Genomic DNA, 16,028 nt, shown 5'->3' with positions numbered 1-16,028 from the left:
GTGGCATTTCCTGGTGCTCTTCTGACTTTATTTTTGCTCACCACAATGTTTGCCAATTTTGAAAGGTAAAGCCGTGTTAAAACATAAATGCAAAGCTGCAGCTAGGCAGGCTGTATGGTCTTTGAAAACACAACTTATTTTGATTTCATTCATGGCCTTTGCTTTTCTCAGAACATGAATACATATTTCAAATTTCAGAAATACATTAATTACAACTTTACCATGACTATGAGATTTTCTGAAGTAGGGCCCAGTGCTTCCAAAGACTCTGGTTCATCTGTTGGCCTCTTGTAATGGAAAGCTGTTCCAGCAACATCAAATTTCCTTGGCCAGTCAATAGTCCAGGCACCATTAATATAGTAGTCATCCTCTTCAGATTTTAAAGCTTAAAAAAAAATACAAGCCACCTAAAAATTGGAAGCAGCATTTATAATGGAGAAGCCATTGCAAATTAATCTACTAATCTGTTAGAAGTACATGAGCTTCAGCTCCATGACATGATTTTTTCAAGCAATGTAAAGTCTTTTCTTTATTGTCAAAATATCCCTTGTGCAGTTTGACCATATTCCTCTGCAATAATCTTCAATGTGCAGATACACTTTTCAGATTTCAACATGCAGATGCTATATGGAACAAAACAGAATGCCTCATGCAACTTGCAATATAACTTTAAATCAATATATAGATATATAAAATAAATAAATGTAACTTTAAAATTGAGACCATGTGCAATGGATGCTGTTCTACATAAGATATATGTAGGTCTTAAATGTATAATCAATTACCAACATAATTTTTAGATTAAGAAGTTGGGGCATAGGATAGGGTATCTCAGATAATGTGCAGACAAAAAAATAAGAGAAGGAACATTGAGTCTGACATATGGTGCCAATCACTTCTTGCTTTGCTGCCTTAGTCCACTGGGGTTATATATAGATAGATAGATAGCTTACATATAGGTGTTTTATATACATAAAATCTATACCTTATATATAGAGACAAGATATATAGATATTTCTACTACAAACCCAAATGATAGCTACTTAATTTGATAAAATATTGTATTATTCCTATTTTACAGCCTTAAACCATAAAAGCACTATAGATACATCAAATTTCTTAGCTAACCAACTAATTAGGCTGGGCAAGCAGATATTATTCAGGGATTTATATTGCTCAACTATATTAAAATACATTTCTAAATACAAAACTGACTTTGTGTTTTAAGGTGGATAGTTCTGTTAATTAGATACTGACTTCTTGACTTTAGGTGAAGATTACAGTTATTCAGCATTCGTGTTTACTTTAAATAACATATGTTCTTAAAGGGAAAATAATGGTTGGAAATACGTGGTCAAACAGCCATGTCATTTTCGAGACAAATAATTGACTTTACTAGATAGGCAACAAACGTCACAATCATAAGGAATAAGATAATTTACCATCAGGTTTTATTCTCAACTTCATCTGTGTGGACAGATGGTTTACCTTAAACAGTTAGGGAAAATGTCTCAATGATGCTCGAATTTTCTAAAACTGATCAGACAGCATTCATATGAGCAGGAGACAGTTGGAGAGGTGGTATGGTTCTGCTGGTGACAACCACATTTGGCAGGTTTTAGTAACCATTTCCATCAGCACCATAAGGCCTGAAAAGGAATGTCTTTCCAGAGCATACATCTTACTCCACTGACTTCTCTGGATTTACTTTGGAAACACTCATGTAGAAGAAACTAGCTCTGACACATTCATTTACCTGAAATTCTCAAAGTAATTCCGATTCCTTATTGTCTATATAGGCTTTGTAGTACAAGAAGGAGATTTTTTAAAAAGTGAATGTAGGAGACCAAGACAAATTGCAAGCAGTACTGTACTAAAAGAAAGGAACAGTACTTCACTGTTTATCTATTTTGCATAGGTATATAAAATAACTATGTTACGGATGAACATCAGAATTTTGTTTTATCGATGGTCCTATTGCACATAGCCAAAACATCTATCCGTCCTGCTTTTATAAAATCTAGCTTATTTAAAAGAAATTTGTAGGGCCTTCCAAAGCTACCAACACATACTGAAGTCTCTCATACTGTGCCACTCAATCCCAAATGTTTTCTTGTCAGTATATCTGGTATCTACCAAGAGCAAATATTGAATTACTGTATTATTTGAGACACATAAACAACTACAAATGAGACATACAAATAAGCACAAGAGAATTAAACATCCTCATACATGTTTACATAATTAATAATTGTGAAATTATATGCTACCAATTGTATGTATTCTATATACACTTCAACTAATGTATATCCAGAAGCAAAGCCATTAATTTTTTACCTGTCAAAGAAAGATGCATTTGCATTCTGTAAATAGATTTACCTAATTTCAGCTGTTACACATAGGTGAAAACCACACTGTTGTAAACAGCATTCCAATGATATAATTACATGACAACGATGACACAGTGGCATACTACTATTAGCATGTAAGACAGAAGGAACAAGTTAGTGTCCTCATCAAACAGTTCATGGGAACTTGACATTACAGGAAGCCCACAGAAAATTAGCACACAACACCCTGTTGTGTAAGGGGATTATAAGGGAAGATGTCACCCTGGATCAAGCCATTTACAGGAAGGTAACAGCATTACTAAATACATGTTTTTTTCAGCAGCCTGGAAAACAGGCAGTTTTGGGTTTTTTTGCTGTTATTTGGAGTTATTTGCTGGACAGCTCAGTGCAAAATACTGAATTATTTATACAGCTGCAAAAATGTGCTTTTACTTTCACAACACTAGGAGCAATAACTGGTGCAGAAATGACAGCCAGAGACAGGGGGACGGATGACAGGTGTTGACTGAGCTAACTGAATCACGAAATGTCTAATAGCAGCCTAAATTTGAGGCCATGGCTTGTAAAAGAACTGGATCTTAGTTTAAGGAACCATGGGATGTTTGCTGCAAGTTAGTTTGAAAGCCTGCAAACTGAAAAGAAGAAACTTTGAAGTCCATGTGACAGCTACCAAGGAAGAAGGTTCTATTCTTCCATTTTTTTGTGTATTTCTGAAAGGAGAAACTGATTTCTTAGGCTGTGGTCACATATCTGGCAGCAGTGCATGCAAAACAAAACATAGTAATATGTGTAAATGAGCGGAATCAGTTCTCTAATCTCATTCACACTGTGGCCACAAAAACAAAAGTCCTGGAAAACAAAGTGAACTCTATACAAAGACAGGGAAGGAGCTGTGAAGTTGATACTGCCACTAAAGAAATATCCATAATACCCCTGATGTATGTATTTTAACGTAATAAACTAACTTTTAACTATCACTCTGATTGTATGGTTCTTTTAAGGCAGCAGAAAAATTTGAAGCCTTGCTTTCCCAAGAAATTGGTGATCCTAAAGTAGTGATCTGATTCACACTCAGAGAACAAAGAATCCCTTTGTGATGAAATGGATAAATGTGATGAAATGGATAAAATGAAAAGGACCCTGCAACTTAGAAAGATTAACTGTCGTTAGGATCCAATGGCACCTGTGAATGTTGGAAACAGAAGAAACCAGTGAAGGACAGGAATCCCCCAATTGTGTAGTCAGGGCTGCTGTGGCATGAAGCAGAATAGCAAGGAGAGAGCCTGAAACTCAGAAAACTCCTCAAAATTGTGACAAGCACATTAAAAAGTGTTTATGTACCGCTTTACAGGTTTAGATCTCTGGCCAGATTAAATACCAATGAAGTTGTATTTTTTATTTAAGCCAAAAAATTACATTTTTCATTCATTTTATACAGATGGTGCCAATCTAAATGCTTTTCCAAATCACTTTCCTCTGCTTATGATACAGAGGAATAACAAAATTATTTGTAGTAGCTAAGAGTTATCTTATTTGTTCTGTTTTTCAGCTGCCCATGGAATAGTTCTTAGCAGAAAATGACAGTGATAGGATGCACTGTGTGCCTCTCTCCCACGACATCTGTTTGAAATGTCAGTATAGGATATATGGGCAACCTTACCCACAGTATATTTTGACATAGGGGAGAGACCATGGGAATGTGATGCTGAAAAAATAGTAAGCACTCTACTCCTGGAGTACCAGTGTTGTTATTCCCACAGAATGGAAGGAGACTGATTAACTGCTGAACTACAAAAGGGTAGGGGCAGGCAGGATGAAGGCATCCAACAGTAAAAGGTACTTTTATTATCAATATAATCAGCTTAGGAATTAATGTATCCAGGAGGACAGTTGCCCTTCTAACACACACTTACAGGCATCATATTCCTTTACAACATGTTAATGTTATATATATCAACTACATAGAGTACAGAGTGACAAAAGTAGGCTTGTCATCCACTGTTTAGCCTAACAGGCAATAGCTTTTGGTTGTGTTATTCCGTTAGTTTGCTGTACAACTAATCAGCTCTGTAATCTGCTTTTGACTAAAAAAATGGGTTTCTTGCACTACTGTGAACTGACTGCTATGCAAAATAGGGTACAGGGAATTCCAGAAATGCACGTTGTCTTGAGTTCAATGAAGCCAAACTTGTACATTTCAGTATTAAAAAAACAGAAATCAAATTTAACACAGTCTTTAAAGAAAGGCATAATTATTTGGGAATTTGGATTTAATTCTGTGGTTCACAACAGGCTCTCTGAATGACCTCAAATAAGCACCTAGTTTTTCTGCAACTCATTTTCCTTATCATTCAATAGGGATGGCATTTAGTCCCTACAACACAGCAACACAGAAATACTGTGGAATTATTACATTAAACCGTTTGAAGATGAGGAGACAGTATTCTTAGCATTTCAGTAACTATGGCTGTTGAATAATCATTCCAAGAACAAAATAAAGTTTTAAAACAGCGTAAGCCCCCAAGATCAGAGACTTCCCAGATGGAAGATACTACCCCAAAGTGGGAGAGTACATCACTTGAATGTTCCTCATCCACTTCAGGTCAGGTCTGACACTGTAACTATAATGAAATTGACTTGATTTTGCACTGAGTGGACAAGGAAGAATCACCGTGTATTTCATTAGCTGCATTCAGAAGAATACATCCTAACCAACTGCTGGAACTGTCTGATCACAATCTAATATTAACAGCTAAAAATTTCCTCTGCTGCTTCTACTATGTGTATGGTTTGGCCAGACCAGAAAATGTACCTTCAAATCACAACATAATCTCTGACTTAGTAACAGTCTGTGATTTCAGCCATGGTCTTACCAATGTAATTCTTTGACACTGCCACTTCTCTTACTTCAATGTGCACAGAACCTCTTGGAATTTGAATCACTTCCATATAGCCTATAAAACAAAGGTAAATTTGTTTACGTTGACAAGTATTAGTCATTAAATTAAACATTAATAAATTATTTACTAATAAAAGTTACTATGACAGATGGGATTCAAATGTACTTGAACATTTTATTTCACATGATATAGAGGAAAAGAATAAATTTCGTCCAAAGATTTGAAAGTGATAGCAAGAACTTAAAAAAAGGAATTCCTGACTGTGTGCTAAGTGCTAATATAGTCTTTTCAACAGTGTATCAAGGAAATTAACATATAAAATGACCTTAGGATCGATCATAGGATAATTCATGTTGGAGAAGACATTTGAAAGCCATTTAGTCAAACCTGCTACAAGCAGCATCAGCTAGGAGATCAGGTCAAGTTACTCAGCACTTTACCCTGCTGGGTAGTAAGAAACTCCAAAGATAGAAACTGTACAAGCTTTCTGGGCAACCTGACCCTCTCCTGGACTGCCCTCCTTGGGAAAAAGTTTTTCCTTCCATTTGGTCATCAGGTGTCTTGTTTCAGTTTATAGCCACTGTCCCTTCTCCCACCATGTAACTACTACTGTGAAGAGCCTGGCTCTATCTTCTCCATAACCTCCTCACAGGTATTGGAAGGCTGATACTAGATCCCCACAAACCACGCCTTCACCAGGCTAAATAAGCCCAGTTCTCTCAGCCTTTTCTCAGAGAGGGGCAAGTGCTCCAAACCCCAATAATCTTAGTGGCCCATCACTGAACTGAACTCACTCCAGTGCATCAATCTTTCTTCTGTATTTGGGAGCCCCAAACTGACAATACTAAGATTGCAATGCTAATATTACCTTTTTTGAGCTAGGCTTTAAACTAATCGCCCATATACATTTCCCGAGTTCTTAATAAGATAAACTTTAGAGACATTTCTGAATTCCTTCTATTTTAAAATTTCATGTATGACTAAATGTCAAATTCTGCCACACACATTAAATTCACATACAACACTACCCTTACTATACCACTATAACTAAATAATAATTTTAAACCCCCACCCACTTCTTTAAGTGCATATGAGACCATGAAAACAAAGTATTCAGTAATGAAACGCTGTTTTATTTGACATCAAACCCACTAATACAGTAAAAGGAAACGAGGCAAAAGGAGTCAAAGTGAATGTCCAACAGCTATGCCAGGCTGGAAATCAATGCAGCACTGTTATTTGCTAAGAAGTGATCTAAATGCATTGTGCAATAGAACGAACATATACATGCATACCTCCTCTGGGCAATGAATCATTGAAGAAACCTTCAATGGCTTCACATGTACTCCCATCTCCTCCGCAAACACGACATCTATCTTCCTTAGCATCAGACCCCAAAATATTATCACAACCTACATGCTGAGAACAGATAAGAAAAAATATTTTAACAGGATGATGGCCTTGCACCACTATCTTAATAACTTTTTTGAAGTGTTTCTCTCAAGTTGGAGATATTCAGTTCTTTTTATCTACTGTTTTGATAGCTGTTACTGTAAGTGGGTTTTCACTTACCAGAGAAAGAAAAAAAAAAAAAAGAACAATCCACATTCTGGGTTGTTACCAAATCTTGATCAGCAAGTACCTTCTATTTCTACTGTGACTTTCAGGAAGGGATCTCAATGTTTTACAAACAATTTAGTTAATACAGTTACCAATGAATGATTAGTGATGTTTTTACTTAATATTACAACCATTAACTGTGTTACATCTATATTGCCTTGTCAAGATAAACATTTGCAGCGTGTTCCTTAAACAGGTATGCAGTATAAATAATATTATCAGTCCTAAAGGCATTTACAGCTTCATAGAACATATACCCACATCCTCCAGGCAAAACTTGCAATTATTTTTACAAGTTTCAATGTGAAGTGTAAATTGACTACACTGTAAGAATGAATGCAGAATGAAACTTAGTGAAAGGCCATATTACATGCTGTATGTATTAAACAGGATTCAAAAGACTCTGGAAAAAAGAGGTGTCTATAACTGATCATTAAAAGTACCTTACATTTCTGATTATGTACTTCAGAAATCTATGTACAGTGAACAAAGATTAACTCCCTGTAACTTATTATAAACAGGTAATACATAGGTCATAAGGGAAGTTAAAATACTTTAAGTAATTGACAAAGTAGTATTATTTGAATTGTTTACAATTTTGAATCTGATCCACCAATATGTCAGAGACCCAAATTAATAACACAGCTTATTCTCAACTTGAGATTTAGTCTGACTATTAGTTTTAAAAGATTTCTCAAAACTACTAAGATCTTCTTATGTATAAACTACATCAGAACTCCCCAGATTTGTTTTTGGTTAGTTTGCCAATACATGGCAAATGCTTTTGATCTCATCATGTTATTCAATAAACATACATCTTTAGCCCTCAGTTTAGCAAAGAACTTAAGCATTGGGTTAAGCTTTAGTTACGTTAGTGGTTTTTTAAAAAAATAGTTTTAAACAAATTTTCTAGTCACCAGCACTGTTCAGATGCCTATACTTAAGTACATGATTAAACACTTTGCTAAACTGAAGAAGCAGTGGGATGTACGTAAAAAATACAGCACAGACCTCCAATCCTATTTAAATTCATGTAATGCAGTTCTATAGAAAACTTACATAACCAGATTTTTAGTACATGGCAAATACTTGTGTCATTAGAACTACAGAGCAATAGTGACAACTTTCTGTTTCAATTAAATTAACAGCAGAACTGTTTGCAACAGGATGAACTAGTCAGAGAGAACCAGATTAGTTTGTTCACATTCACTGTTTTTCAGCCAGAGTGGTGTTCTAATTGGAATGACTGAACAGGCCTTGGAACATCTCAAGGATGCTGTTGATCTCCTGTTGCCCCTTTCATTGGTTCTCCAAGAGGAAACACAAAGCAAGAAAAAAGACGACAAAAAGAAGGATTCTATGAATGCCTGTGAGAAGCTACTGCAATTCAAATGATTTGTCTAATTTATGCAATATTTTTTATCCTTTTGTCTCAATCTTACTCTTTCATTGAAAACTTGACCTGTCAACACTCCCATTTCATATAATAACAAACAAGTATCGTAATTAAATGCAGGAGATAGCAGACACAACAAAGTAATCCATAAGTACTTCATAAAACATTTGTAACCTTGCATTCTCCATTGATACAGATATCCAGTGAATCAGCATTGCACTGAGTCCCATCTATTACCGCAGGAGCACGTTCAGTGTAAAAATTATAACCTTCAGCCAAGCAGTTTAATGCACATGGTTTAACCCCACCTGGACAACAAAAACGAACGAAAAAAAACCCAACAGAAATCTCGAAAAGTTAACAATTAGTTAAAAATATATATGCATACAGATCTGAAATTTATAATCTTATCTCATACCTGACACATATAAACTATACACTTTATTTAACTCCCCTTTATTGATTTCTCTACTTGACTCTTCTTTCTTGCAAAAAAGATTAATTCCCTTAGTAAGATACAGCAAGGTTGGCTGGCTCCGTAACGATTCCATTATGTTATACAACCCTAATGATTATTGAACAATTTAAAACATTAGGGATACCACTTCATCATTCGAAAAACAAGAATAACAAGAAAATGTAATCCTGGAAGTAAATCAGGGTAAATTTCAAACCCAAGATCAGACTGTTTCAGTTATGAATTTAGTCCTATTGAATTCCACTACAGATCAGACCATGTGACCACAATGATAATTTTTAGGCTTCTAATCTAAAAAACTGAGAGTAAAACTATTCAAGTCAATAAAATACAATACCACAAGGGAAAACACAGACTTATTCACTAGAGTTTACAACAGTAAAAAACAAAATAAAAAAAGGGTAACCTAAGAACTTTGAACAATGGCAGAAAATTAACTAAACTTGATTAAACTGTCTGAAAGAGAAACAGAAATTACAGTCCTTTTCCCTGCTGCAAAATACCCTTTTATTGCACAGTGCAATTATAAATAATTAATCTAGTGAAGTAGTCTTTAAATACTCTTATGAATGCTTTCACTTATTTCTCCTTTTCCTAGTATTCTGATGTTAACAAAGGAAAATTCATTGTGAGATTTTTTTATACTGTATGCATCACTGTAGCATGACAGGCACTTACAGATCACCTATGGAATTTCTAATTCTATTGCAACTGCAGGTGGAAAAGGGCTGCATATTTTAAAAGTGGAGTCACTACGATGCTTAGTCCCCTTCACAGTAAAACAAAACTCTTAACAGAATATAGAGATGGCTCTTCTGCAAGATTTTCAGAAACTGACAAAAGTACAAGCTTAGCAAACTTAGCTCATTAAATTTTAATCAAAACATTCTATTCACAAACATTACTCTCTATATAACATTTATATAATTTTGAAGACTTCACATATGATAACATTTATACAAAGCTAACCATTACCTCCAGTGTAGGGTTTCCAGTTATAATACTTTCCTCGGAAAGGCATATTGTCAAAATCTGCACACTGCTTTTCTCGAAAATCACGGGCCCCTGAAGGACATGGCTGAAAGAAGAAAGACAAAAAATGTGACATTCTTCCAAATATTAATGTAAAAGAAAATGCATACATGCTTATATTGATAACGTAATCATGCAAGAGACTAGCCAGTGGTTCCCTGCTTTGTCTTGTGGCTCTGATTCTGGAACTTGCTTTACTGTTTTACAGCTGAAGTGTCTATTTTGCAGTCAGGCTGGCATGGAGTAACTGAAGTAATTTAAACAAAATTAATTGTTATATAACAGTTTCCATAAAACTGGACAACTAGAATCACATCAAGCTATGCTCCATAATCAACCCATCAGCTACTGCCTTATAAACACACATTAAAAACACCTGAAAAAATTAAAAATAAATTTACTAAGATTTGTATGCTCAGTTATACTGTACTAAGCAGCTGTACTGAAGACGTGTTATTAAGGCATCAAGAAAAAAATCAAAACACTTTATAGAGAGGTCTATCACCTTTGCTTACTTGCAGACTTGACAAAAGCATTGTTTTAAGGCTGAGAATGAGAATAGATACCATGTTTGGCTCCGATTTCTACCAGTCTCCAAGCATGAAGAAATAAAAACTTTTAAATTTTCATTACTTTGCATTGCAATTAAAAAACTGTAAAGTATCTTTTTTACTTGGAATAAGGGTAGATGTAAGTGAAATTCATCTCAGAAAGAATTACTCATTTTTCATCAGTAGGTTCAAAATAATTATTACAACTAACCTTGAATACACCCAGAATTAAGACAGCACATTAAGCATTGTTATCAATGCTTAAGTACCTGTCAAAATTTCAAGCTGCATCAAAGTATTCGAAATACATATTAAAATCATTTTTACACTGAAAGAGAAGAGAATTTGACAGAAACCAGAGGTGTTAATAAATACTGCTGTTTTACGAGGAACAGAAGAGTTCATTTTATGACAGTCTTACTGGTCTTCCTATGTATCTAAGCCAGTTAGCACTGTTCAGGAATCTGAAATGCATTCAAATAAAATGACCTCTATAAACACAGATGATAAAAATTTACTGCACAATGCAAATATTAACATAATAATTATGGTTCTCAGTATACATTAATCAAACTCTTGTAACAGCCAGCCCACTGCAATATGATTCAGAAACTAGAAAATTTTTACCAGTTTTGAAGCTGTTGCAATACAAATTAAAATAATGAACATCAGACAGAATTTAAATTTTCTTTATAACTCACTCTATTATTATCTCTTTCTAATTAAAAATATATTTTTGAATGTAATACATTTACTGGTGAAAAAAAAAGCACTGTAACTACTTGAACTCACCAATCCTTCAGGTAAGAGCGAGAATAAGAAATAACCATACAAATAAAATAATGAAAAATTTTAGAAGTTTTTTTAAATAGCAACACAAATGAAATTTGCCTCTTTGTGTCATATTCTCTAGGCAGCAGAAGGATCAGTCTTGAGTCACCTCAAAGCTTGAGTCGGAATCCTATACTGGTCACTACACCCTATTCTTCAGTCCCACTTGCTTAAAGTACTAATCTACATGGCTGGTATTTTACTGCACCAAGTTCCCCTCACAAGTTAATTAAATCACCCACCATGGGAAATCTTTTTTCTAAGTAGTTATACCAGGACAAAACAATAAAACACAAAGATTAGTAAAGAAGGATCAAGACTTCCATATTTATATTCTTAAAAAAATTACTTGCAATCTGATCTCTGAGATGTAGTCTTATTTATCTTGTTTGATGGTGATCTTGGATGCGTTTTGAAGCAGTAAGATCACTTCATAAATGATCTGAATAAAGGGGAAAAGTATACCCTCAAGAAGTTTGCTGATAACACAAAACAGAGAGGAGTGGTTGATAAGGCCAGAGGGTTGTGCTGCTGCCCAGAGGGACCTTGACAGGCTGGAAAAATGGGCCCGCAGGAATCTCATGGAAGTTCAACAAGGAGAAGCGCAAAGTCCTGCACCTAGGCAGGATCAACCCCATGCCCCAATACATGCTGGTGGCCAACCAGCTGGAAAGGTGGTCCGTCCTCTCTACCCAGCACTGCTGAGGTCACACCTGAAGTCCTGTGTTCAGTTCTGGGCTCCTCAGTACAAGAGAGACATGGCTATGCTGAAGACAGACCAACCAAGGGCCACGATGGGCCTGGAGCAACCCTCATGTGAGGAAAGGCTGAGAGAGCTGGGGACTGTTCAAGTTCAGCAGGGGATCTCATCCATTTGTACTAACATTTGAAGGAAGGGTGTGAAGAAGATGGAACCAGACTCTCTCCAGTGGTGCCCAGTGATTCACCCAGAGGAAAGGCGCACAAATGGAGACACAGGCTCCTACTGAACATCATGAAACATTTTTTTACTGTGAGGGTGACCAAGCGCTTGTGAGTTTGCCCAAAGAGGTGGTGGAATCTCCCTCTTTGAAGATATTCAAAAGCCATTTGGACATGATCCTGGGCAACCAGTTTGAGGTTTGAGCAAGAGGAGCCCTAATATGATGAACTCTGGAGGTCCCCTTGCAAGCAAAGAAAAATCCTTCTTTTAACCTATTAAATACCAATTCAGTTTTTGTAACAACTTAAACTGCTAAAAAACCCAGTTTGTATCCTCTTTTCTTCTTGAACACAGTTCTAGCAGCCTGACAGAAAACCAACTACACAAAAGTATGCATAGTCTGTAATCTCACCGCTGACAACAAAAGCAGACAAAGCTGGGAATACCTGGGAGCAGCTAAAGGAACTGTGGAAGCAAAGCCCCTTTCACACAGCATTCCTGCTTTTTTGATATTTTTTCTGGTTTTGGTAGTCCTGCAGATTAAATCCTGGTTTCCTACACTGTAAGTTATGTTAAATAAATTTCACAAACTAATATATTCTATGATATCAAAGCTTTTACATAATGTGGTGTCTTTGGCTCTAAAAATGCAAATCCATCAATCCAGAGGCAGATTTGGTGATCTTTGCAATAAAGTAGGTTTCCATTTTAGTGGCTAAGTCCTCTCAGTGAATACCCTCATCTCAGGGTCTTGCTCTTTGACCAAATCATTAGTCTGAATCCAGCTTTCAGGCGGAATCAGTAAAGTTTTCAGGCAGTCCTTCTCAAGACTGCCGTTACCAAATGACAGCCTGAAACCTGAACATTCTGTGATCTGAAGCACAAAACGCAACTTAAAAATTTGTTGTTGCTGCCACATAATTTTCGTACCTTGTTTACTATCTCATTAATACCTGAATGAAAGTAAAACTATGACCTCAAGTAATGCACTCAAAATCATGCTTGACAAATGTGACCATCTTCTACAATAAAGTAACCTGCTCAGTTGATATGGGGTGAGCTGTGGACATTGACTACCAAGACTTCTCCAACGCTTTTGATAGGTTTCCCACAGCCTTCTCCTACAGAAACTGAGGTGTTACGGTCTAGACAAGTGGTCTGCGTGGTGGATGGGCAGCTGGCTGACAGGCCACACGCACAGTGTGGTAAAAGGCTCTTTATAAAACTGTCAACCTGTCAAGTGGGGTGGCCAGGGATCGATATTGGGTCCAACAATGTTTAGTATCTTCCTAAGTGATCTGGATGATGAGGTCAAGCGTACCCTGAAGTCTGCTGATGATACCAAACTGAGTGGGGAGATGGACACTTCAGAAGGGAGAGCCACCCTGCAGGAAGACCTTCACAGGCTGGAAGACATGAACCTAATGAAGTTCAACAAAGGCAAATATAAGGTTTTGCACCTGGGAAAACATAATCTAGGAGTGCAGCACAAGCTGACATCAACCCATCTGGGGAGCCGTTTTGTGGAAAGGGACCCTAGGGGTCCTGGTAGACAACAAGCTCAGTAAGAGCAAATAGTGTGCTGCTGCAGCAAAGAAAGCCAGCAGGATGCTGGGGTTGCATCAACAAGGGCATCACCAGCAGAGATAAGTAAGTCGTTATTGCATTCGGCATTTGTCAGGCCACACCTGGAATACTGAATTCAGTTTTGGTCCCTGCTATATAAGAAAAGATGCAGACAGGTTGGACAGGATCTAGAGAAGGGCCACAAAGCTGATCAAAGCACAGACAAGCCTGCTGTAGGAGAAAAAGCTGGGAGAACTGGGCTCGTTCAGCCTTCAGAAGAGATGGCTTAGGGGAGAACTTGTGACCATGAAGATGGAGACTACCTCCTTACAAGGAGTCACATAGAAAAGACAAGAGGTAATGGGTACAAGTTACTCCTGGGGAGATTCCGATTGGGCACCAGAGGAAAAATTTTTACCATGAGAACAATCATTGCAATAAGCTCCTCGGGGAAGTGATGGATTCCCTAAGATTGGACACTTTTAAGATTCAGCTGGAGAGGGTGCTAAGCCATCTTGTCTAGAACATGCTTTGGCCAAGAAAGATGGGCCCAGATGATCACTGAAGTCCCTTCACCTGGCGTCCTATAAGTCTGAAAACTATAGGTACAGAAATGCAAAACTATTACTGCAAGATAAACTACAATATGCATTTACAAAATGTCAGCTTTTTGCACTGTATCTTTGTGTATTTACTCTCTTCCCAAGGTAAATGTGCAGTAACTGCTTCTCTTTACTGGGTAATCTATTTCTCTTTTTTCATGCAGTTATAGTACATGGATAATTCTTGTCAAGCAACAGGCTGCTTGTGTTTCCAAATGCTCTTTAAGACTGCAAATCATGAGGTAGGAATCTAACAAATGTACAAGAATTTAAAATCATGCCTAAAGGTCCTGAGAAGAAAATAATGAAATAATTAAATTTTTGAGTGTAAAAAAAGCATTGACTTAATGAAAACAAAAAATTTAAAGACTGAAGCAAAAATAAATTGTCTAAAGAGTGTTAACGAATCATTGAACCAACATTGACATGATACCAAACATCTTATCTCACAGAAATCTGTTTTATCTTGGAGCTTAAAGTCAGGCAGACTTCACTATTTGAACTCACTGTGTCTCCTATTAACAAAGGGCTATACTACACCTCACAGAAGATGATAAACATGGCCAGAAGGGTGACAGTTAAAACTCGGACTGTTCAAAGATACAGCTCCTCACATGAATGCATGTAAGAAAAAATAGTCTTGAAAATATTAGAATTACAAAAGCAACAAACAATACCTGTGAATGTATGCACAGTGGAAGGAACCAACAAAAAACATTTGCCTACATTCTACTAAGACAAAAGTCTGAAGAACAAGATTCTTTAAATGGTATGTATACACTCATGCTTTTATGTAGATAAACCATTCACAGAACTTGTAAGCAAAATATGTTTTTTACTGTATGTAAAAAATTAGGAGGCTTTTACAGTTTTAGACGTGTATTAAATCATGCATCACATCCTACACATTTTAAATCAGATGAGTTACTTTGAGTAATTATGTGTCTAGCAATTCTATTAGCATTTTGTATTTTTTTTTAAATTAAACATATTTTTGTTGGAAAAATACTGATATTTTTGTTAGAGATAGTGTGGGTTGTGGTAGAAAATAAGTTTCTGATGACTGTGTTCTTTCTACAATCCCTTTTGTTTCCAGAACTCATTAGGTAATGTTCTTTTCTGCTGATCTCAACGTTTAGCAGATGCCTTTTGAATTAAGAAGTCATATATGGCTTTGGAAGTGCTTGATGAGAAATATGCTTAGTAGGAGTGTGTGTGCTGTTTCCAAAGAATTAAAGTGATCAAAAGAAAGGACAACAGAATGAACTCATCTTTGAAAGAAAAATGAAGTAAAAGATATATTAATCTTTTTTTTTTTGTTTATGAATAGTAGGAGCTTTAGGGAGTGCTACATTGAAAATTACAGATGGACGATGAATGTTGACACTGCAAAATAAACTTCAACAGAAAAGATGTACAAACAACATATTTATTCATCAAAACAATGACAGATTTGCAAGATTTGCATGCTCTTAATGCTTACATAAATCAAACATACCATTCCATTAAAAATTTCAAGCACTAAGGAGTATCATAAATCTTGAAACAAAATCTACTAATCTCAGCAGTTCTTACCTATGTAGAGCCCTAAATATTACTATGAAAGAAATAGACTCCAACCATCAAAACCATTAAAGCAGTAAATTTAAACTTCTTTAATTACCAATATGTTTTTGCAATGGAAAACCATCCCCAAAAAAACACGCTAAAAAAATGATTCACTATCATAGTGTAAGAAGGGCATTTCCAAATTGCCTGGCCAAAGTCTGCAATTGTTCA

The 16,028-nt window shown here is 36.1% G+C and overlaps 1 protein-coding gene across 1 annotated transcript in view; it reads right to left on the bottom strand.

The window, feature by feature from the left end:
- The window catches only part of ADAMTS6 (ADAM metallopeptidase with thrombospondin type 1 motif 6), a 158,676-nt gene that overhangs the window by 33,770 nt on the left and 108,878 nt on the right, over positions 1–16,028 (bottom strand). Inside the window, exons 15-19 of the mRNA XM_056325476.1 lie at positions 9,721–9,823; positions 8,442–8,575; positions 6,547–6,670; positions 5,225–5,305; positions 222–385 (exon numbers count right to left, since the gene is read on the bottom strand). Of these exons, the coding sequence (XP_056181451.1) occupies positions 222–385; positions 5,225–5,305; positions 6,547–6,670; positions 8,442–8,575; positions 9,721–9,823 (606 nt within the window). The remainder of the gene's footprint in view (positions 1–221; positions 386–5,224; positions 5,306–6,546; positions 6,671–8,441; positions 8,576–9,720; positions 9,824–16,028) is intronic.

This window comes from Falco biarmicus, chromosome Z (genome assembly GCF_023638135.1).
Source record: "Falco biarmicus isolate bFalBia1 chromosome Z, bFalBia1.pri, whole genome shotgun sequence".
Taxonomy (NCBI): domain Eukaryota; kingdom Metazoa; phylum Chordata; class Aves; order Falconiformes; family Falconidae; genus Falco; species Falco biarmicus.
The sequence above is the reverse complement of the archived record's forward strand: the minus strand, read 5'-3'. Positions and strand labels throughout refer to the sequence as shown.